Source organism: Opisthorchis viverrini (assembly GCF_000715545.1).
Source record: "Opisthorchis viverrini unplaced genomic scaffold opera_v5_387, whole genome shotgun sequence".
Classification (NCBI taxonomy): Eukaryota; Metazoa; Platyhelminthes; class Trematoda; order Opisthorchiida; family Opisthorchiidae; genus Opisthorchis; species Opisthorchis viverrini.
Window position 1 is genome coordinate 272,542 of NW_008752044.1, and position 25,172 is coordinate 297,713.

The following is a 25,172-nucleotide window of genomic DNA, read 5'->3' on the forward strand; positions in this document are numbered from 1 at the left end:
AGCTACAACCACTGTACGACGAGTATGCGGTTCTTACAGCTGACAATGATGATGATGATGATGACTCAGGGGAATTGTCATAAATGCCGTTGCTGGAAAGTGAGAATACAACCTAGTTACTATTTTGTAACGTACACTGACGCTCACCCCTTTCACTGCTTGCTGCGACCACGAAATATACCGCTGCGTCACTCATAAATACACCAGTTTTGTTGATTAACCAGACTGCCGTTTTAAAGGATTAAAGTTTTCGACAGGACAGATGAGACTACTGGCCAGGAAAGTAGGAAAGTAGGAACAGGAAAGTACACTGCGAATTTGCCGAGAAAGGGAACCCAAAATGACGGGAAATACATATTTAGTGATAAGGTTATCTATCAGTTGGACAATTGCGGTCGCTACTATGCTTCCTTATTCAGGCACTGATAAGTCATGGGTTTCGACCAAGGCAATCATCCTCGTGGCATGCTCCAGCGGACTGTTGTATCTTGCGGTAGCCGTCTATGGGTTACGCCTGCGCTGAGCCTGCCAGACTACGCAATAAGGAGAAGACAGAGAACTGGGGACACGGCTGTATTGCCAGGACAAAACATACAGAGCGTCTGCGTAAATATATAGGATGAATAATTGGCCAAATATGGTCGTTCACTTGTTCGTTCCGTACAACCAATAGTGGTGTTCCGGTCGTGAACAGTCGGGCCCACTACGCTGGTCGTGCGTTGCTAAGCCGTGTTTTGGTGGGAGCCGCCGACTCACTTACTTTCCGGACGTGTCGAACCGATGGTGACCTTGGGGATGCGTCACTCTCTGCATATGTGCTTAATCTTCTGTCTGGGCGCGCCCTCACACGGACAACGTACCACCACCATTGGAATTACACCATAGAGCCCAGAGCTATCGTGTGCGTTGCCTCAGACTGATTGCAGGTGACACGCCTCGATTATGACATTTCCATTCATTCGCATGTTTGTTGTGACCATATGAAAGTGCTGCAGTGCGGCTGAGGTAAAAATGTGGGGATTCACTGGACAATTATCCGTCATAATTAATCCAACAGCCTAGTTGGAGTGACTTTTAATCGTAATTCGCAGTCGGTGCACCCTGTAACACATCCAAGTGTGTGAGTAATAAACTGATAATGTTCCTATAAACGTCCTCCATGTATCGATGTTTTCAGCACACCAGTGGACAGGAAGAAACTCAAGTAGTTGACTGTTTCTAATTATGTCGAACAATTTGGAGCACAAGTACGAAACAAATAACCAGTCGAAGTCTTGATCGATACGGCCGTAATGGAAGGCGATTCAGCTTCATGCCATATTGAGCATACTACAAGGCTAATCGCTCCTACTCATGCTTGTTGATTTTACCAGGTGTCTTATATGCATTCCCAATATACTAACAGTGTGTTCGGTTTGAACTAGTCTTGTTGCCATATTAACCGTCAACCTAGGTACAAGCAAATACGAATACAATAAAACACCAAACGAAATTTCGGCCGTTTGATTGTTAGGCGTCCTTCACTCGATATCGGTTCATCATCACTCAGTGTGTTGTCGAAGCTCATTTTAGTCAGACAGTTCTGTCGTGAACAGTTTTTTCTGCTTTTCCTCTGTGATTCAGTGACTTGTTGAGCAGACCAGAAGAGAAAAAATTAGCATACTGTTATATTTTGGGCTTGTTCTGTGTACTGCGAGGTTTAGACTGCTCGACAGAAAGAAAGCTGTCGACCAGTAATCACGGAAGGTCTTTGTGCGAATTACTTCGACCCAGACAAGTAAGACATTCTGTTGAGCCTTTGTTAGTCCTACCAGATGCAAAAAGTGGGCCGGTAGCCAAAAACAAGGCACCCAAGTGTTAATTCGGGTTAATTTTGGGCTACCTGGATGCAGTGAGCGTCATTTGGCTAATTTCGATGGGATGTACTTTCGTGAACAAAAATTCAAGCCAGGTTAGGCGAACACGAACTCGGTTACAAGTACCTCTGTTGATTCCATAGCCAGAGAGCTCTATAAATGATTAGCTTTCAGTTTTGCCAAGTCAACCAACAATGACCAGTCGTCGTGAGATCTGCTCAAGTTCTGTCCATCCCAAAAACTAGTACATCAACAACTACCCTAATCGTGCAGTATTCAACGCTGCACGCATCTTGATGTGTGCGGTACATCTATCTAGAGTTGACAGACTTGTCCGGTGTACGCACACTGTTCGCTGACTGTGGATTTGAAAATTCGTGCTATATTTTCTATTGTGTTATGTTAGCCGGGTTTGGAGATACCCGAACCCACAGACATCTGAAATCATCTGTTATTATTCGATGGGAAGTACAGTACATCGGTAGGGGAAACTTGACAAAGAACAGTATTCAGAGCTCGACGCGAGACACCTGTATGCTATCAAACAGCTGACTTTTATTTAGGATAGTCAACCTTCAACAGAGTGTAGTTCCTCCTGTGCATGGTGATCCGCAGTTCGTTCAGACTGGTTATTAAACCCATCGGAAAGTGCCTCATCACAAACAGTGTGTAATATGTGAGTTTGCTCCCCTCTTTGGTAAACTATGTGTACACTTGAACTAAACATCTGATTCAACTTGAGTTTAAACTGCCACTGCTCGACGAAATTTTTCGGCTGCGCACCCTGGTGAGGTTAATTGGCCAAGAATTGATACTGAGTATACACTCATTGGCAAACTAATTTGGTTCTTTCGAGAGACTCACCTGGAACCCAGCTGAATCTCTCGTTTATGATGTTCACAGGCTGTCAATGGATTTCCAGCAACCCTATGAGTAGTACATTACAAAGTGATATTGAGGTTCACGGTATGGGAATTTGAGTGATGGTCTCGACTATCAAAAGGGAGAATCGGGTTCGAAATTTAATGAATTTGTGTACAAAAAATTAGGCAAAATTATACGATAAACTTCAATTGTCTGACCGCGATACATGTATATTCGTAATGCACTACTCATAAGGTTGCTGAGAATTCTTCGACAGCTCACGATTGGTTTCGCACTTCTTGGTGCTCATCAGGTAGGCGCAGTCCCCGGGTTTCCGTCAACCTTATGTTGTACTTGAAATCAAATTGCACGAAATTAGCGAATATACATTCATTTGCAAACTAATTTGGTTCTTTCGAGAGACTCACCTGGAACCCAGCTGAATCTCTCGTTTATGATGTTTTCAGGCAACTGAATGTGCTGCAGCTGACTGTGCTGCTGCCTACTGTGCCTATCTGATGAGCCCCAAGAAGGGCGAAACCGGTCGTGGGCTATCGATGGATTTTCAGCAACCTTATGAGTAGTACATTCAACTTTCCACGTTTTTTGGTCGTTAACAATGGCGCAAATCTGTCACTAACCCTCACAGCGCAATGTGAAGGTTGAAAAACCAGATAACCACGAAGGAGATGTTGGGTTGAGGTCGTCCCTTCCGAGGCCAGTCTCGTGATTCTGATTGACGGTGCGTTCATACAGACATCATCAGGTCAGAGCAGGCCAGCGGATGGGGCACGAACAATACACGAACACACACAATAACACGCGCCCAAGGTGGGACGTCGTGGCCTCTGCAGCGAGATAATTGTCAGGTACGGAGGAGCAAATTAGTTAGTGATCAAAAACACACAGGCAGATAAAACAAGTGAATGGCGGAATGATCATGATGTCACGTCAGTTTTAATTAGTTACCTCTCCTTTACGCAACCAAATATGGTCTCTCCCGATGGACTCTTTCCAAAAATAAATGCTGATAGGGGAATGTGGAAAAAAATGGCGGTGAAAACAGCATACTATATCTGCTCCGCTAGCGACTTTCGCGTAGATTCGCGGGATCAGAACAACTTTTTTTACAGACAGCGTGCAGTTTTTGTGTAGAATTTTACTCCTCTAGGCACTGAAATTTCAAGCGTTAACTTCATAACTTTGACCAGTCTGCTAAAATCTCTCTCAGCCAGTAAAAAGACTGTTGTGATCAACCTGCCCAGGTTGTCTGCTCAGTTAGACAGTGCTCAGGTGGGTTGTGATGGGACGTGCTAACTTGGCGACACCGCAGGCTATCGATTAGATCGCGTCACCTACATCATCCATTCTGTAAGCAAACACGCATGATTATCCATTGAGAAAAACGCAATTGTTCAACTTCCACACTGGATTTGTGGATGGGGGGCTCGAATTCAAATCGGTGTTTTTTCACAACCTGTCTCTGATGTTTTTTTCTCACCGTCATTATCGTCAAACATCCAATCGAGATGTTTTTTTTAAATCGAGGGAGTGAGGACCGTTGTACATACGTTCTACATTCTGGTCTGAGCACCTCCGCTACACAGTGTTGGGTTCCAATTTCAGGCCGGTCCTTCAAATGGTTGCTTGGGTATTCAAACCGGATTAAGCTACCAATGGTGTTTGACAGACTGAACTTCTCTGTTTTGCAGAACAGCTACAAGCAGTTTGGACAGAGCTTGATACAGTGCAAGCTATTGCGGTCGACCCCCACTGGATAGAATACGACCGGTAAGCGGACGCGCAAAGGTCTGTTTCAACCCCTCAAGCAGTCTAAACATGATAGCATAACAATGAACACTGGTACACATGGTTATTGAATTTGTTTTCCTTAGGATGACACAACATACCAAGTAGTGTGATCATGAAATTGAATGGGACTACCTTAGCTCTGTTCGTTTAGGTTTAGTAATTACGCTATCGGTTACGCTGGTGATGGACAACGCTGATCCTACCAAAGAATGTGCGTATTGCAAAATCTACCTGATTAACGCTTCATCAGACATTAAGCCTTGCTTGCTATGAAGTGTCTCAAACCCGCTCACATCCGTCATTCAGACTTTTCTGTCGGGTGCTAATTCATCCGATGCTTTCAGTCGAAAGTTGTGGCTTTCTGCACGATCCTGGAGGCTGCTCCAGTAGACGGATTCCCGGTCCTTCTTAGTACGAACTCCATTTTCTCAGTGGCAAAATGTCTCTGCGCGAATGTTTTTTTTTAAATGAGGTCTCATTTATCCTGGAGAATGAACGTTTCACCCCGAGGTAGATTTCCAAGTTCATTGGTAGTTCCTCTTGTCCATACTCGGGTTTTTAGCCCAAGGTGAAAAAAATCAATGAAGTTAACCTGGATAGCTACCCCTTAATGATTCGGTTGACTCTGTCGAAAGATGGGATGAAGTCTGTGGGATGTTCATACGGAGCGATTCGTTTCGTTGTTTTTCCAACCCTTGGGAACAGTTTTTATCTCTCGGCTTATGCATGCCAACCAGAGAATTCGGCTTTAGAGTGTTGGTCCTCATAGGTTGACTATACTTTCAATCAGGCCATTTTATCCTCCTAAGCTAGTCAGCTAACCAGGTCCTTACTGTACGTTAAGGCAAGTGAGCAGTATTCAGTAGGTCGCTTGTGGAAGGGCAAGATGGCTTAAGTAGTAAGAGAGCGAATTAACTGATCGGAAGGTCCGTGGTTTGAACCCGACCTCTGCCTCTCGACTTCCCCTGTCTAGGCTTGGGCGACCTGGCAGTATCCCAGCCCTTGTGCAACCTTTGGGTGGCATGCCAGTTAGGCACCAAAAGAGTGCTAAAGCTGAATGATTTTTTATGGGAAATGGTGCTCGTAAGCTAAATGAATTAGGTTGGACCCCTCAGTTGTTTCGCCAGTTTGCTGGATTGGAATTTCGACCTCCGAATTTCTTTCTGTCGGGCAAAAATCTACGACAACAATGATCCACTCAAGATTGTGGCCATTTCCGTCGTCTGAACCACTATCGATTCTTTGCTTTCGAAAGCGCTTCAAAAGCTTTGTGCTACCGCACAGTCACATTCAGGATTGATTTCCCCTTTCGATTCATTAATTATTCGTTTCCACCGAACTGGGTCATGCGAATACAAATACAAAGGTCACTTGGCCAAGCAAGCTCTCATCGTGACCAGAATTCGTTTGGTTGATGGATTCCTAATCATATCCACGACACAACTGCTAGATGGGCGAATTTCACAGTTTCCATCTTTGCATAACTTGTAGCGCTGTACCTTCTGTTGGATGATTTCCCAACAAACTCCGACTCGTGAGCGAGCCCAGAATTCTGCACAGCACTTGTTAGAATGATACAAAAGACTCAGGATCACAACGTCAGTGTGAAATTGCATGGAAAGGACAAGACGTTACATGCAAGTGATGGGTAGCAGCACAAAGTATCAAAGCTGTATGTCCCTGGAATGAAGGCATCTTTAGTTACAAGTTGTTATGACCATAACACATTGGTCACCATATGCTACATTTCCTCTGCCGTTGCCTCAATGGATAATGGCTGTTTGCAGCTTCAAGACCTCAGTGCTTACTTATCGCACGTTCGATGATTTGAAATAAGTCGAGTATGAAAGATGTCGTTAATTCGGACAGTAAACAGCACATATCGCGGAAACCGAATGGTAATCTGATTTCAATATAAACTGTCATATTTTGGCACACAACGGCTGGCAGAAAAATGTTCTAAAATGGGGTTCTAATCGAACGTGCATTATATTTCATCTAACAAATGTGAGACAATCGAAAAAACACCACCCATAATGATAAAAATGACTTCCACAGTGGGATACCTTTTCGGAAAATACGACGTGTTCATTGAGCATCCTTATTTCTTTTTCGTGGATCACATGTCGCTCTAAATGGCTAAGCCTGATGGGGACAAAGCAACCCATGGTTTGATTTATTGTGCAGTTACATTTAAGTACAAGCCACATGTGGAGTATTCACACGTCTTTGTTTATCAGCCATTTGCTCTTAATTTCACACTTGACAATGAGCTACGTTGAATCTCACACCGGAAGCACAATCATTGTTTACTTGACCTTTCGAGGTCAACTACAATGCGAATCTAGACAAACTAATAACAGCCACATGCACTGTACACTTGTTTTTCATTTCATTTTTGAAGCAATTCGAGGTGCTTTTTCTCTTGTTTGTGCGCTTCACATGGTTGCGAGTTTTATTTCCCCTAACTCGCTCTGGACAGACCCGGTGCGATGCATGCGATCGAATGACCCCAGCGTGTTGAATCACGCGTGGATAGTTGGTCAGGGTAGAATAATACATAGTCGAACCCAAGTCCTATGAGAATAATCGGGAACGTCAATGAACACAAACCCTAATTGCTGGTATTCTCAGCCCGACTATCTTCAAATGGATGATTCGAAAAAGTTCTGAGAAATAAACAGTCGTAACAGGTAGTGATGCTCAAAGTGTGTTGATGGCAATTGCACAAATAAGATATGGGATCAAATAAGACGGTCAGATCATCCGATCTGAAATGCGAATGATTACAAGAGACTGACATCGAAACGACTAGTACACATCAGATAACCAATTTTGTTAATCTGGCTGATCTAAGTTGTAACCCCTTATACCAAAGGACCAGGTTTTGGTCATTGGGAAACATGTATATGGCAGAATATGGTAACGGATATCAGAAGTAAACAAAATGATTTGAACGATTGAGTCTGATGAAGTGGAGCAAACTGACGGAGAGAAGTTTCCACTTTCAAAGGGTAGCGTAGCATGGTCCACCACATCTTCTTCGGTTGTCTAGTCCTACCGTGGCTCCGTCCTCTCTGTTCTGCCATTTACACTAGAACCTCTCCCAGAAGGGAGAGTTCACACAGTCCTCGGACAGTGGAGTTCAATGATAACTTTCGTCCATATATCTCACAATTAGGTCTTTCTTTGCTCTCCATCGTAACACATTACAAAAATTGCTCGGGATGCCAGTTACCGTGATAAATACTCATTTGGTGATAAACCGGCCGCTCTGGCTGTGCAGTTTTCTAGTCCATCTATCCTATGAGGGTTCTACTCCTAGCCTCTAGATAACCTCGCTTTAAAAGCACTTCAAATAGAGCTCACAAATCGGCATGTTTTACGGCGTTCACCGTCCCCGATCACCATTTTCCAAGATTGATTTAAAAAGGTCTGACGAAACTCTCCAAATTAAATGGTCAAAATCTCCAAGACAGTTGCATATTACCGCGAATTTCCGGAACTGATCAGTGTTTCACTAGAGTTTGTCGCCCATTGTTACATGGAAACACACTCAGATTCACGACTATCAACATTCATTCTATGATAACCTCAGTCTTATAACTTCAGAATGATTTTTTGGACATCTTAAAGGTTCTGTTGTATTTCCGAGATCTAGGTGATTTGCAGTCTAAAAAACAATTCAGCAGTACCATTGTTCTTGAAAATTGGCAAACATCTTTTCTTTCTGCTGTATCAATGAATGTTGGCAAAAAATTCTATCACACACAGTCAATTGTTATACCTCATACTACGACGTCTTTAATAACAGAACGCTCTTCACTACACCTATCCGTTACATCACATCTGTCCAGCCCTAATCAGCATTGTTATCATTCTACTTCCTGCAGTATTCTACTTGTCCTATCCTTTATTTTATTCATTATTCAGTTAGTTAGCCACTTCATTCTGAAGGTGAAATAGGTCTGCTTTGCGATGTCTTTTGTTTATCAGGATAGTGCAAGCATAACAACATCGTATAGTTGGGTGTGTTAAGTCAGCTAAACGAATAAAGAATCACGCGTAGCCTCCGAGTTTTCACGTTCGACTAATATTTTCTATGGACTTCTTCCAATCGTCCTCAGTAGATGTCATATTCTCCGAACGATGAAATGAATTGTATGCTGTGCTTTTCTAGTGCGACAAAATCTTCTGACCCCTGTCGTCTTTTGCAGAAAGACCATTCAATAACCATGAAAATTACGTAGTATCTTTCCGCTCTGTTAGTTTCTTCCCGTCGTTCATCGATTTTGGGAGATGAAAATCTTACGGGGATCTAGAACGCAGCGAATTTCGGATTCTGCTCGAACATTTCTTATCATACTATTCGTATCAGTAGTATCTTGAAAAAACACGTAATGCCTTTCACATAAGGATACTGTGAGCTGAATAACGCCTAGTTGTAGTTCGTGGCTCAAAATGCAAGGGATAGTTTTGTATGGCCCAAAAGACTTCCAATCAAGCACTTGTTGGATTTACTGCGTTCTTCAAGCAAAACTCTTTCAATGGCAAACTTATAAATACCTTATTGACGCGATAATTTGGGCATTACGATGCCTTCAACATAAAACTCAGTATTTATGGGTTTGGTACACCATTGCCTCCTCCGATAATACTATGGGATCCCTCATGCGGCCTAATATGGGTATGAACACTTGGTGAATACACGTCTGGGACACGGTTAGACAAGACTTTGGGTCTGGCGTTTGCGACCGCTCAGTTCATGTCAGCATGTATCGGGTAATTCACTGGGTTAATGCTCAGTCAAGCAATCTGTTTAAGCTGTTAGATAACCACAGACATGCTCGGTATCAGCTGATTGCATCGGGAAGGGGGGTTGGGTAGTCTGGACAAATTGTGCTTTCAGTTGTGTAAGCAGACCGTTATTGCAATTATCGCGGTTGATTAGCGAGGCTCCGGTGGGAGAACGACGCACCGGTACGTAAGTTATGATGATCCATCTCTACCTACAACGGTTTATGATCATGAAAACGAGTGGACTGCATCAACCTTCGGAAAGCTAGGGCTTACGAAACATGGTCTACCCCAAATTACCGGATTTACTGAGTGTCTAGTAATGGAATGAAAACAAAACCACCAGACAGCCTGAGGTTTACATCGCGCAATGCACCCAACCACCACTATCCCTATGTCGCTGGGGATATTTGACCACCCCACAGCGGTGGCTAAGACTTCTTGCATCCAACGATTATCTGCCTAGCTAATGAAATCATTATTTTTGGTTCCCTTGCAAATCTGGGAATTTCGGAAGGGTTTCTTTCACTCGCTTCTTCCCTGATACTTCCGCTATAAGCTTACTCTCCATGAACCAGCCCATCCGGTCGCTCTCGGTGAATAGAAAATTTAAGTGTGGGCTGAATGGCTTACTTTGTTCAGTGCAAAGTTGAGTGACAGATGAAGTTTCCTTAGTATCTTATACATACATTATGTATATTCATAATCTTTCAGCACCAACTGCTTTTAGTCCTTTCAAGTTTGTTAAGTCATTGCGACGAACTGTTGCATAGTACCGAAGATATAATTCGGAATTGAACGGTCGTGTATGACCTTTACACATCCTTTTACTTCAGTCATTATTTCAATAAACCCAAATAGTCGTCTTTCGATCAGCAAGATAGAAACAACATAGAATCACAATTTGCAAACTGAGTTTTAAGACGATAGTTTCAAGCATATTGTTATTCGACAACAGAACCGAAAAAAATGACCCATTCAGCAGAATCTTCTTGGGTATTCAAAAATTTCATTGGTGTAAATGCACCATGTTGGCTTGGAAAATGAAGATCCTGTTCTCCACCATTACCAAAACCGCCCGTGTCCTAGCAGTAGACTATACAATTTTTATACGGGACGCCTTCAGTTTGACTCTCCCAACAAGAAATGCACAAATGTACAGTGAGTTTGATCTCTCAGCATAGGATGGATCCGCTTCTTGTATCAAGTGTCAACCATAGGCACCTTTGGTTGGTGGATTTGTCAAGGTCAAGGGTTATCTTCTCAGTACACCCGGAGAGAGACAGTGAGTTGGCAGTTGAACCCTTCAAGAATGTTGAGTACCTCCTTCCATCGCTTCCATAAGCAAGGCTATTGTAATAAAGAGCATTACCCTAAATCTCGACATGTATCACTTTCTCCTGTTCTTGCGTTCTCGGGGACTAACAGCCCTGGACCACATGATATGACTTGGAATAAAGCATCGTGTTGTTTACTACTGCGCGTGCCGTGGAGCGTTTGCGGAGTGTGTGTAGTAGAGCGCCACTTCGAAGAACCACTGGAACAACATGACCACCTAATCTACACAAGATACGAACTGTGATCCTTCCTCGGCGATCCGTATCAATGCGGCATTTCTCCACTTCTCGAAACTGATTCGCACTTTTTCTCTCTAACGCATTTCATGTCTTGTCAAAAACTGAATAATTCCAAACTTTATGTAGTCCGATGCATAATAGCACAATCTGGTGTCCGTAACATAGAGTTATAAGAACAGAACTGAAATAAATTACTGGTTTTTCCCACATGTGCATCACCATGCACCGCATGAATTGTTTGGTGCAATAGTAGTACATTACTAATGGGTTGGCACGCACCATCGACTGACGTAAATGCAGATAGCATTCCAAACTAATTTATCAGCTACCCCGAAACAGCCCAGACAGACTGCACAATATAATCGGAGCTGAGCTGGCTAAGGTGAACAGGATTGGTAAGGAAATAAATTCCCGTGAAATTCGACAGATGAATAAAGTCTTTGTTCATAGTCACACCACGCTCGTTTGAACGGTCGTCCTCTTGTTCTGGCGTAATTATTCCGGTGAGTCCACACCAAAGAGAAGCACTGGACTCGAGTTTCGCCCTTATTAGAGCTCATCAGCATTGCATATCCAACGGTCGTGCCGGGATTTGAATCCCGGACATACGTGTTACCAATACTCCACCAACCCACGTTGGACGCATCTGAATTATCACGTCTGAACAGGCAAACGTGTTCACACTTGAGCGATGTGATTGGTTGGTGCCCGACTCATCGAACGACGACCCAGTAACTGTCGTCGTTGTTACGATCGAATACAGTTTTGATAGATCCTAGTTTTCATAAAATCTTCTACGTGTAAACGTTGTCATTGTGAGACACAGCCTCCCACTATGACTGTGTGGTCATCAAGTCAGGGATCTGCAGGGATTGGTTAACGCGTTCGGACCAGCAAAAGAAAACTTACTTAGAAATGCGCTACCGTACTGAGGAAACTACTCAGCTACGGAAGTGCGCTGCTTGCGTTAAACGACAACTGCGGTTGGATAACATCACTGGAAATGCAAGACAGATCTCCTATCTTTGAATGCTCACTGCATAAAACGAAAGACAAGGAAGAGCGATGATACAGCAAGAGGAGAGCAGTGATAGACTGAAATCATCTCATGTGCCTCGACTAACTCACGCCCGTTTCATTACATCCATACACTGGAAAAGGTCTACGTCGTATTCCTCTTGTATAGCAGCGAACACTGCGTACAGAAAGCGTACAGCTGTAGCACCCTTCCGGTGCCTGGCTGCCATGCCACCCGAATGTTGAACGAGGGCTGGGATACTGCCAGGTAGCCCAAGTCTAGACAGGGGAAGTCGAGAGGCGGAGGTCGGATTCGAACCACGGACCTTCCGGTCAGTAAATTCGCGCTCTGACCACTTGGGCCATTTCGCGAACAATCTAAAAACTTATGAAAGACACACGTTACTGATCACAACTAATTCGTTTGGTAGCAACCGTGGGTAAAATTTCCCTGGCTCATTTTCTTCGTACAACCAGTATTTACTAGTACATTGTTTTTCCATCCTTCCAAAAGCTTTCTCAATCCATCTTTTGAAGCTTGTGTTGCATTCCTGAGGCCTTTAGAGATCTTAGGTCAGATACTTTCCACTTCTGAGTCACTGAATAAAGCCCCCCATACAACTACTTAAGTAAATTTGCCACAGATGATGTTCATTACAACTCCGGTCAATGTCTTCGAGGAAACAAAATCAGCTCTTGCTTCTTGGGCTTTTATGACCAGTTTGTCCCAATTCATTATATCCGACCTTACATTGACCTGGATTCTATTGTTTTTGTGGGCTTGGCATTGATCAACTCACATCATCAGACACGCGCACGGTTCGATGGCCAGGTGTAAGAGACGAGCACACACGCACCCGTCTTTGAATAGATGTTTTACTGTTACATTGAAGTGAATTACGCCTGAAGGATCTTGATATCGTTTCTTGACAAGCAAATTCATCCGTTCGACGAAGAGTGACTCTTTGGATTTGGAAACCACTTGGGATATGCAGGTATTAGACTCCTCGTTGATATCCCAGCAAACAAAACCCCATACAGTGGAGTGGCAAAATATTTTCGTTTCAAAAGTGAAGGTTCTTGCAGTTTTTCTACTTGGTTTATTTAAGTAGTTGTCAGACATGACCACATCTATCCCCGAATTACTTTAATTCGCTCACTTTGTCGAGTCCCGCTAGGGAGAGACCATTGTATTCGAATCAAATTCAGGGAGATGAAACATTATCGCAGAACTGTCTCCACCGCTAGTTATACGCTGTATGACTCCAAGGGGTATGTGGGTGCTTCCGTACATTTCAATATCATATATTTTGTCACCATATTGTATCCGACTGATGAAGCACCCTGTATTCAACTTTATATGCACTCATTATGTACACAGATGTCAGCTTTCTGTAATTATGCCGGATTCTTTACATCCCGAGTTAAATGCAAACCATTCGTCTCGCATCTGTCCAATAAAATTACAGTAATATCCAATAAACACTTTTATCCACTAGTTTGTACCGAATTTCTTAGAACTCCTCAAATTCGATTAAGTATTCGAGCCTCCCATGCGTTCAATAAGGGAAAATCTAAGTCACCCAGTCCCTCTGAAAGAACCGGGTTGTGAGAATAAAGACGATTTTCAAGATGTTTCAAAACTATCTAAACTATTTGAATGACGGTCTAGAATTCATTCAACAACCAATTGTGAATGTTTAGTTCACCTTATTTGCGTAGCAATAATTATATCAGTCTGGAATGCGCTTTTATTGCAAAACGGTTTTTGCGAATCCACGATGCCGGTACCACGTAACACGTAAGCTTCAAGGGTACAAGGGTTCAGGTAGGTCTTAGATTCACCTCATTCCCGCTAGTACATATTCAAGGCCTACTTTGAATGCTGCCTCTGCTGAGGTAAGAGACGTTTGCTTTTCGAGAACGATAGTAAAAATGTCGTTTTGAGAGTATCCTAGCCATTACTGGATGCGATTAATATCGAGTTTGGGGAAATGTTATTGCTATTCGTTGTCCGTTTTTGGTTATCAGACTGCGTACACTGATAAAAGCATATGTATGGACGAAGGCTCCGAAGAGGATGTTTCACCAAACATAAAAAACAAGTGGCGTGAAATATGCCCAATTTAAAGCCTAAACTCACTGATATAAATTTGAATTTTTTAGTTCCAGCTTTCATATGCACCTCAAAATCAACAAATATTTACTTTAAAAACAACTTTATCAAGTACCCCAATTTTTGGACACCACTTACAGTACGAGTGTCCGATCGTTATTCATTAACTATGAAGACAGGCAACCCTTCGTGAGTCCTGTATCACATAATTTTATTGAGCTTTGGAGTCTGTGGGATATTGTACACCGCCATGACTGTGCGATGCTTCAGAAAGTGCTTATTTTACTCTATCGTAAGAGCATAATGTTCACTACAGCCTACAGCGGTTTCATCTAGTTGGAACTGATCACGTAGTTGAAGTCCTCAAGTTTCCGTCAAATTTCTGTCCTACTTAAATCCAAATGCGACAAATGTTGACATATACATTCGTTTGCATGCCGACTTGGGTTTGACGGGAGATTTAACTGGAATTCAGCTAAATCTCACGTTTATGATATTTTCATGCAACTAAATGTGCTGCAACAGGCCGCCTCACGTTCCAGTTGCACGATGTTTGAGAAATCACGATGCGTGTATGGAAGTAATACACTATCCACAAGGTTGCTGAAAATTCTTCGACAGCAGACGGCCGGCGTCGCCCTGGGCTCCAGATGGTTCCAGATTAGTCTGCAACTTGGTTGCAACTTGGGTCTAAGAAGAACATGAGGTTGATGGAAATTCGGGGACTTTGCTTAACTGGTGAGTCTTAAGAAGGGCGAAACCGGTCGTGGGCTGTCGAAGAATTTCCAGCAATTTTATGAGTAGTGCATTACGTTCACCACTTTCCCCTAAATTCATGTTTTTATCGCTACCAACTTATCTTTCAGAATCCACAGCCAGCGTGTGATTGCCATGTTGTATTGCTTCCTTATTTTGGCAATCGGTCTTTCACTTTCGCTCTATTGCGCCGGTACGCGGATCGCAGAATTGGAACATTCGTTCGTGGTAAGTGTCTTTGGGAGAATCGACTTTCTCTTTTCCCAAGAGTTCCCTCTAGACTAGAACTGTTTGATGCTCTGAGTCTATGAGATATTAAGGTCATCTTAGGAGTAAACAATGTTGCACCGTACATCGCTAAACACTGAAGAAAGCAAGCAAGCAGCGCATAGTGCAAAATTATTCGTGACAATGTCATTTGTATTGGTAGGCCTCAGATAGGCCAAGGATATTGAACATACGAAATTTTTTGGAGCAATTTAGTAGGCGTTTCATTGGATACGCAGTTGTCCCTGGTGGCATAAAGCCACCGATGGGAACACCAAACATTTTATTTTTCTGGATTTTATTTGGTGTAAACAGCTTTCTTTACAAAGTGAGCATTTTCCTTGCTTGTCCTTTGTCAGTTAACTGATAAGAATAATGAATAGCCGATAGTCGGATTGGATTCGCCGGTCAACAGTGTTGGAATCCGTGTACAGTGCGGGACAGCCGCAGATGCGGTCCACTGAGACTGATGTGGTTCTTAGTGAAAAAACCCCTGGGGCCAATCTTGACCCAAGCGAACAAGATGGGCAGACAAACGTTCAGGGACCTGTTGTAAGCCCAAAAACGATGGCGGAACGATGGACACCGGCACCAGTAACTTGTTTAACAGTACGTTGCTAGGATCAACTGTAGTGTACTTCAATTTTTAGTGTAAAACCGCACCTGCAGCAAATGCCACCGAGATAAATTCTCAAAACGCACCGTAAGTGGTACTGGATAACATAGTGATACGCAGTTTATTCCCTGCGTACACAAGTTGATATCAAACAGGTGTATTTTGGTCGTTTTTACACACGTGGCTAGTAACAACTGGGATCTCATTCCCACTCAACCGTTTGGTTACCAGGTTTCTGAGAATAGACATTAGGCTATAAAGCTGATGCTAGACTTGTTCCGTAGTCTCCGTTTTGGCATGCAACTGTAGGGTCGTTTTGGTAGTACTTGGGGAGTCAAATTGGACGTAAGATGACCGAAATGACTCACGTTCTCACGAATTATTTGAATAGTCAAGAGTCAGCCATTGAAAAGAACCATGAAGGCTGTTCAGTCAAATATTTGTGATCGTTTTATGGAAGGCCAAAGACGTTGACCACGTGTATATGTGGAGCATGCCGCCGCCAACCCATTGGAGATCACCGCGGTAGCCTTAGCTAGAAGACTACGATCAGTCGTGACTTGTTAAAATCCATTTTCTGTATTCATTCCGCGGTTGAATTTAACGAGGTATTAAGTGAAGATACTGGAAGGACATCTGTGTCATCTGCCATATATTCCACACAGATAGTTTCCAAAATTCTTTCCAATAGGCAGTTCTTGGTGAGGCCAGTATGTCATACGTAGCCCAAGCTTCAAGTGACCATACGTAAAAACTGGAAGCAAGACAAGGCAGTTTAGTTTTTAGATTCGACCTGATAACATACCGTGAGCATAAACTAAAGCGCAACTTAGTGACCCCGTAGTTTGCTTCGAATATCCTTCTCCGACTTGTCTTTGGATGGTAAACTAGGGTCCGCAGAGAACAGATATGGAACAGTGGGTGTACTCTTTCCAAGACTTTTGTGTCTCTAAGAAAACAGCGTAGGTTATCTCGAACACAGGAAACGTCTGCACGGAAAACATGGTCCCATCAGACCTGTATCCGTTGGAATAGGTTTAAAAAACCGCCTACTCAATAAACCTCATAAAGAAGACAATGCATAGTACTCTGTACGTCTCAACTTGTTATTCAGTGACGACGCACCCGCGAAGATTGATGAAGTTGATCGAAATGTCTTATTGAGCCGTTCAAGCTCTGCCATTGAATTGTATTTCAAAGAAGATATACCACTTGTTGTTTCCAGTCTTTGGAATGTTTAAACTACATAGCGTTCATTGGAAGCACTACAAGCACTTCCATGAAGGATTCGCGAACATGCCTTTCGTGAAATACACAGAGGCTGACAGACATCCACCTAGTTTGATCGTTGCACGTCTTGTCGACTATAACTAGTCAAAATTAGTCGTAGTTTGATTGCCAACAGCTCACTTACGTGTGCTGAAAGCAGATATCTCCGGTCCTGGAGACACCGATTCATTCTCATATGGATGACGGAAACAATAAACCCTTGTTCAGTGTAGTCATTGACACCGAATTTGTTTCCAGTTAACTGGTATGTGGTCTATTTTAGTAACTTTCAGCGCTGTACAGCATTCATCTGGTAGGCACGGGGTTGGGTTCTCAAGTTTCTTCAAAGGACCTCTGGCATTTGGGTCCTGACTCCCTAACAAGGACCAGTTGATGTTCAAACACGAATACATCTGGTGCAACCTGGAAAAATGTAGACGGTGGTCCAATTGCAAGCCCCTTCTGGTTTTTTCGTAGTGTGCTAACAACAAGCAGGTCCGGACAAGAGTATATATCTAACCTTCTCTTTTTTTCTTACTTCAACAGTGGTTTTACACATGCATGTATTTGACATCAGTGGCCGGGATGATATATATGCTCGTGTACATTTTTCGCAATCGAAATGCCAGTATCGAGGCCATACAGAGGGGGCATTTATCCGCCCCGCGAATACTTTATTCGTTACGTGGTGAGCCTGTCAGTCTCTATCTACGAATCGGACTTTGCAGTAAGTCTCAAAAGTTTCGACTGGCTTTTCGTTGTTTTCAATATGCATCATTCATTGACATATTTCGACGTCTCCAGCTGCTACGACGTGCGTGATGTACGTCAGAGCCTGTCGGATTCCGCCCTCCAGGTTTCTGAGCACCCCAGGACTTTCGCTGCCTTGGATACTTTAGGCCAGCTAGGACATCACGAGACACACGGCGCTCAATACTTTTGAGGAAGACTCTTTTAGGGTAAAACGTACACTAGGTCTTCCTGGCAAGATTCCCCAGGTTAGTATCCTCTTTTCAGATTGTCTAGCTGTAGCATCCTTTCGGTGCCTAGCTGCCATGTTACACGAATGAGGCATGAGGGCTGCGATACTGTCAGGCTGTCGAAGCTTAGACAGGGGAAGTCGAGAGGCAGAGGCCGGGTTCGAACCACGGACTTTCCGGTCAGTAAATTCGCGCTCTAACCACTTGGTCCTATTCTTTGGATTTGTTGCACTTTTTGGTTTCCAGTGACGATTTCTCGAATGTCATACTATGAATAAACATGTTATAATCTGCTAAAAGAGCAGACCTTCGGAAGTACATCCTTTTAAACCAAATAGAGTGATTTTTGTCCCCACTTTTTCTAGACCTAAGTTGCCTACAACTGTAGAGAGGTACTACTCAAAATACTCGTGTTTTCTAATGAATCATGTGATGCTCATGGTCTCCCAAAACTATTTTTTCTTATTTGCTAGGGACTTTGTGATTTGTTAGCGATCAACCGCGCTTTGTAACTCGAAAATGGGCGCGAATTAGATTCGACCTCCAGCCATAACCAAGAACGAAATAAACCAATACCCATAATTGATCGACGAGACTTAGAATGCCTCAAGAGCATCCTATCACACCGTCGGTCCAAGTAGACATCGAGGATGTTTGGTCACTACCTGTTCATTTACCCTCACTGCTGTGTTATGGTTGCCTTGTATGCTTAACAGTAGACGGAGCATATCGTCGTCTGTTCTTGAAATCTCTATTTGACTAAAAGTAGGCCCGAAATCAGTGCGTGATATCAGTGCAAAATCGTTGACAAAACTTCTATTCATATACTCCACCGTTTAACTCGGGTGAAAACGAGACTTTAGTGTGACTAAATGTCAAGGCAAGATTTTCACAATCTACCCGAACATTTGACAGAAGTCATCTTTGTCCATGCTCAATCCGATGAGTTGGTGAGGAAAAGATCTACCTTAGACGTGGTTGAGGGAGTGCGTCGCACAACTGTGACATTGCTGGGGGCCAACAGTATTCTCCACTTGAATCAACGCTAGCAAGTAAGATAAGCACTTGACGGAAGTCGGTTTAGGAACTACAAAAATCACATTATTCATCGCGCTTCCGAGACGATCACAATGTAGGTGGCCGAATGGGGGTGCTTCACTGGGAAATCCATAAAGAGATCAGAGTGGACCTTTTGCTCCATCTTCCATGAGATGCATTTCCATCCTTTTGGTCGCCATGGTAGCAACGATCATGGGCTGGGAGTCATAGGCAACTGCTTGTCTTTGACCAAAGAGGATAAAGTGATAGTACTCATAAGGTTTCTGAAACCTCCAACAGCCCATTGCCGGTTTCGTCCTCCTTGGGGCTCGTCAGATAGGCGCAATCCTCACGGTTCCATCAACTTTGTGTTCTACTTGGAACCAAATTGAACAGATCTCGACAAATACACCCATTTCCATATCAATTTGGTTTTGACGGGAGATTCACCTGGAACTCAGCTGAATCCCTCTTTTATCATGTTCTTAAGCAACTGAATGTGCTGCACCAGGCTACCTCATATGTCAGTTGGTACGATAGTCGAAATAATGCGACATATTGTATGGACGTAATGCACTGTTCATAAGGTTGCTGAAATTTCCTCGTGAGCTCACGACCGGTTTCGCCCTACTTGCAACTGATCAGGTAGGCGCAGCCCCCGAGTCTCCGTCAACCTTGTTTTCTACTTGTACTCAAAGTGGACAGATTTTGACGTGATAAACGAGCAGTTCAGCTGGGTTCCAGGTGAATCCCTCGTCAAAATCAAATTGATAAGCAAGTGAATGTATGTATCGAAATAAGTAATGCCCCTTTCTTAGTTTACACCATGTATCACAACCTTCATTTCTCTGAGTGAAATAAAACCGGTCTTTGTTATGTCATACGTGGACGGAACACAACTTCGTTGTTTAGCAAGACGCAGTTCGAACTTCACTGCTTACGTATGCTTTGAATTTAGACACGACCAAAACATTCTAGGATTTGTTCAACTGAAATCTCCATAGGTTGTCGAAAACTAGTGAAGCCACTGACCGTACACATCGTGAACACAGATTTTGTAGGTCACATTCGTCTCCAACTTACGGCTTGGGTTTCGCCAACTGTAAAACCCTTATGAAGATTCTTGAGAACGTACTGCACACCATATTTGTGTCAATCTGTACGACACCTGACAATAGTTGTTCGAGATCGGTATGCAAATTTGTGCTCATCAAACAAATTAAGTTAATTCTGACAAGTTCGTGGGTATCATCACGCTTCACTTGGCTTTGTGTACTAATTGCATTACCTCCGAATTGATCAATCACGTAAAATGTGAGAAAATTCGCGTAGTGTCTTGTTTTTCATCTGTTTTTCTTTTAAAATGGTGCTATTTTCGCATACTTTGATTCACTAGTTTGACATATTCTAGGTGACACCTAAGTTGCTGTGAGTTACCGCTTAGGCATGCGGTCATCGTTGAACTCAATAGTCTCGGTAAAACTGACATTTTCGCTACTAGAATTGAAAAAAATTGATACTAGAGCTATAATACAAAACAACAAAAGTAAAAATGTGAGTCATCAAGCCGAAAATTTGAAAACAAGTCATTCGTATCCAAATCATGGCTTATATTGACTACAGACTACTTACTAGTATTCACCAGTTGACTCAATGAAGTCCCTGATGGTTGAAACCATATTTATGCTGTTTAGCAGACTGCGCGAAACGGCGTTAGCTCAAGATTTCACTGTTAAATCAGTGAGCAAATCCACTTGTTTTTTAGCATAGGCAGTGTTGGACGAGTTCAGATTCTGAGCAACCTCCGAATACATTTTTTTACTTGACTGTCTTGTCACATCAAATCAAGCCCTTGAACGAAGAACATCATGGCACTTTCTGTGCATGACTGGCTTGTCTATGTGATTCTACCCAAAGCAGAAAAATGCTTTTTTTGTCGGTGCAGATGGTGGGACGTCGGTAAAACAGCCCGAAATGCAATAATGTTGACTGCTTGTCAATAGACGCCACAGAATGAAAGATCCTATTTTAAAAAAGTCTGTTGGTTGACAGACTAGGGTATTGTGGATGCCTATGGAGCACAGGATTATATGTTCTCCTCAGCGAGAGGGCCCATTGTATCAGTACTTTCCTAAAGAATCTTCGCATTTCAAATGAGTAAATTTCACTGACAACTCACTGATTCTGTACATTATTCACCGCCAAATGACTTCGAGTCAATTTTTCAAAACCAGCTCAGCTTGTGAGCCTGGAGGCATTCGGTTTCCCTGTCCAAACTCTCAGGAAAACCTTTCGACATTCGAGGGATGGAGTCATTGGTAGACAGATTAGGTTATTGTCTGATTCAAATAGTTAGCAGTCCTTTCATTTGGGTGGATACATTTAATCCGTTGTTGATATAAGATCACGGTGGTATGGTGGTTCATTGGACTTCCGGCAACTAGTCCACCTCTGGTAGGGTAGCTGTAAAGTTTGTGAACTTCATAGGCACATGTGACATATGGTATGTTTGTTGACCATGCTTTTCAAGGAAAAAATCTCCGGAAGTCGGGGCATTTGAATTTCACTTTCTCCTTGGTGTAAACCTAACCTGTTTAGCTGATTTCACTTGAAAAGAGTGTTAGAAATTCTAATCGTTGCTTCCTCCAAAAAATCCTGTAGTCACGAAAATAGACACTGCAACTTCCGAGGTCACATTTAATTTGAATGCCATGCCATTGCAATACAGATCCTCGTGTGATCCTTGATCACAACTTGGAAGTGATGATAAGTGAACTGTTTATTTGGGTATATGGGTAAACAAAATTTTAACTGTGAGGGAACACTCACTTTGCAAAAGCCTTTGCTCAACAACTCATGCGTTTGTGTTCAAATGACGAATTCAAAATGCAAATCACCATGTGATCAAGAAGTACTCATCAAAGTTAAGCAGTATCTTAGGTGAGAGAGAGAGAGAGGTGAATGGAATCCACACGTGGTAATTATTCCTATTGATGTGTAAGTTTACCTTTCGACTTTCTCATGTGAACTCGCCAGAGGATTTTGCGTTGAATTCACGTGGTCCCCATGGCAACAAAACACCTGAAAATTACCATTCTCCGAGGCACTTATCTGATACAAGGTGGGTGATAATCAAGAGGTCAATGGAACATCGCCTAAAGGATGGACTGCACAGACCGTTTGGTTGAAATGCTTACAAGTACATCATTTTAACAAGGCTAGCAGCAAGAGAACCGCATTCGATTGTATATGCCGCCATGATATTTGGATTTCGGCAGTATCAGAGGAGCTGAATAGCTGCTAAGCAGTAGTCACAAATGGAAACTGACTGAGGAGTTGATGTATACGCAGACAAATCGAAGTAGTACACATTAGGCACGAGCCTTGGGGTAGCGTCTATTGACGAACCTCTAACTGCCAAACAGCTCAATTTCGCGTGACATTTGAACTTTTTTCCTGTTTCACCCACTATGTCAAAGCATTTTAGTGTCTTCCACTCCTGACATTGTCCAAAAAGAGTCGTCAAATGTTCGGACTGAGCATAGAGTATATTTCAGTTTGGAGTAAAGGCAGGAGTGCCTGTGGACTTTTCGTAGAAATTAAGTCGCCATTCTCTTTGGATGCTTGATTCGGTTACCCCCTGACGATCAAATAGTTGTATAACATTGATAATTTAGAAGAATGATAGGGTCATTTGTGACATTGTGAACACAAAGTCCGCCTAATGGGAATACAAAGCTTAGTGTAATGCGACCAAGTAGCTACAAATTGAGCCGGCTTTTTTTAAAGCATTTTTCTACTAGCTACTGGTTCAATTTACTAACCAGATAAACCTCTGTTGCAGCCTGGCGGATTCTGATAAAGAGCATAAAAAGACAAGCCCGCCCCCAACTGGATTATCAACTGAGAATTTGCAACGTACATTGATCTTCTGATTACAAGAGTATGACAGTATGATCTCTCATCTCGCGAGGTTCGATATGAAACGCATAATCAATTGCTTCGATTATGATCACAGATGGACAGCACTGTTAACTGGTAGGGTCTTTGCAGACTGTCGTTGTCGTACATGGCGCGAGAATTGTGGTTTCCTGGACCTGATTTAACATCCTATTTCATTGCCTTCCATTTCAGGGGTGATGGGAACGATTTCGTTAGTTTATTGGTTCTTGCATTAGAATTTAACCTCACGGATTTAGCGAGTGCGTTTGGTCGTCCTCTTAACACGGGACCGAGCAAAGCGAGTTCATAAAACGACAATTGAGGCAACTTTCTTGGGAGTTCGGGAACATTTCGCATGTGACAAGTGTAGCTGGACGCAAACAACCGTACATAGGGATATTCGAGTATTGTAATATCAGGGCGCAAGTTCGTGAAATTTGTGATCACATCCATTACCTGTAGGTAATACCTCCCGTAAGATTACTGGAGACTCTTCCACAACCGACTACTGGTTTCGTCTTTCTTGGGGCGCATCGGGTAAGGGCAGTCCTCGAATTTTCGTTAGTCCTATGTGTTATGTCCGAAAAATGCATTGCAATATTAAGCAAATCGTACCAACTGAAACACCGGGTGACTTTGTGCAGCATGATATAGACGAGAAATTGAGTTCGATTCACGTAAGCGTTTCCTCAAAGCCAAATTAGTGTGCAAATGAGAGTAGTTGGCGCCTATATGAAGCTTTCGCACTTGTCCCACAGTGAGTTCTTCTACTAGTGAAGAATATGATACAATTGCGCACCTGGACAGCATACTTATTTCATCAACGTTAACCCCCGGGTTAGAGTGCAGTGGAACCTTGAATGCACGTTACCACTCAAAAGAAGAAAAGGATGTTTCCGCCAATCCATCAGCACAAGATTGCGAAACAAAGTCCTATTTATAGAATGCTTTGTAACACTCGATGATAGTTCAATTACTCAATGATTTCCAATAGATATTTCGTCCCGTCACTAATCCAATTATGCCTAAAAACTTAAAAGCCATTTCATCCTTGTTGAGAATCATCAGTAGTGCGAATCCGATGAAACTCAGAGTTTCACACCCTCGACCCAACTGTTTGGCCAGGATCAGCTGATTAGCAGTGTGATTAGTCCTCACTTATGGCATAGCGCCACTCATCCTTCAATGACCCTTTCCACGTCATGTCATCAAGTATTGACTGGCTCCTCGAGTGGCTTCTCAGCATGACCAGCTGCTAGTCAGCTGCTTACACCAAACGGTCAAGTGTTCAACCATTGACCAGAAGGTTGAATTTCATCTGAATTTCATCAGATGCACACGGCTGATGGTCCTTAACAAGGGTGAAACAGCTATACAGTGCTTTCAGGCTTTGTAACATGGATTGGCTTACTGGTAGGACGAAATATTTACTGAAAATTATCAAATCTCTTCACACCACCATTAATATAAGAAAACGGTCTGGATAAATACACACTAATCTCTAGTGGACGCACTGAGTTGTATCACTGAATGAGAGACGGGAATCCTGACTTACTCGAAGCACACGATAACCTTGCATCGCTCCATCTTTTCGCCTGACGTGCTGATTGCCTTGGCTGAGTTCCACCCCTCCATGTTATACACACGGTTTTCAAATATCCGCGCTACTCGTTGAATTATTTTCACTTGCTATTTTTATAGGTTCACAGCTCGATGCAGTATGTCCTAGTGGCCCGGTTCTATCAATCAACCGAGTGTCATCTCATCAGGGAAATTCTAAACAATATATTTCTAAGCAGGATAACCCTTACACACCACGAGTGACCCTTTAATGACAATTTCACTGAGACATTAGCTACATACGCATGTGGGATATAATGAGACATTGCAGCCGTTAGCTCCGGGCTCTTTGTTTGCGTGCTTGTATTCCATAAGGAGCATTACTTGGACATACATCTGCGATAATTTTTTTTCGGTTGTTTTGAAAGATAACCTCAAAGCTACAGGCACTCCCCATGCAGAGTTAGTCCAGATGAAGACCACACTCTCAAATGTGCCGTTTTTCTAGTTCCCAAGCTGTGATTTTATAACGGACGCACAGCGATATTCTGACGCCTAATAACGAGTCTGTAAGCCCGCTTTATCATGTATGTGTGTTTCACGCCCTGTCTACTTCACTAAAGTAACCAGTTTGCGAGAAATTTCCGATGACTTTGCAGGACGTTGTTATATGGCGAGCAGTTGTCTTCACTGGTGTACTATCGT

At 42.9% G+C, this 25,172-nt stretch overlaps 1 protein-coding gene across 1 annotated transcript in view; it reads left to right on the forward strand.

Annotated features, from left to right (window-relative positions):
• Window positions 1–25,172, forward strand: part of T265_10602 (hypothetical protein) — a gene marked incomplete at both ends in the record, with an annotated part of 73,215 nt that overhangs the window by 3,176 nt on the left and 44,867 nt on the right. Inside the window, 2 exons of the mRNA XM_009177022.1 lie at window positions 14,906–15,023; window positions 17,494–17,674. Coding sequence (XP_009175286.1) covers window positions 14,906–15,023; window positions 17,494–17,674 — 299 coding nt within the window. The remainder of the gene's footprint in view (window positions 1–14,905; window positions 15,024–17,493; window positions 17,675–25,172) is intronic.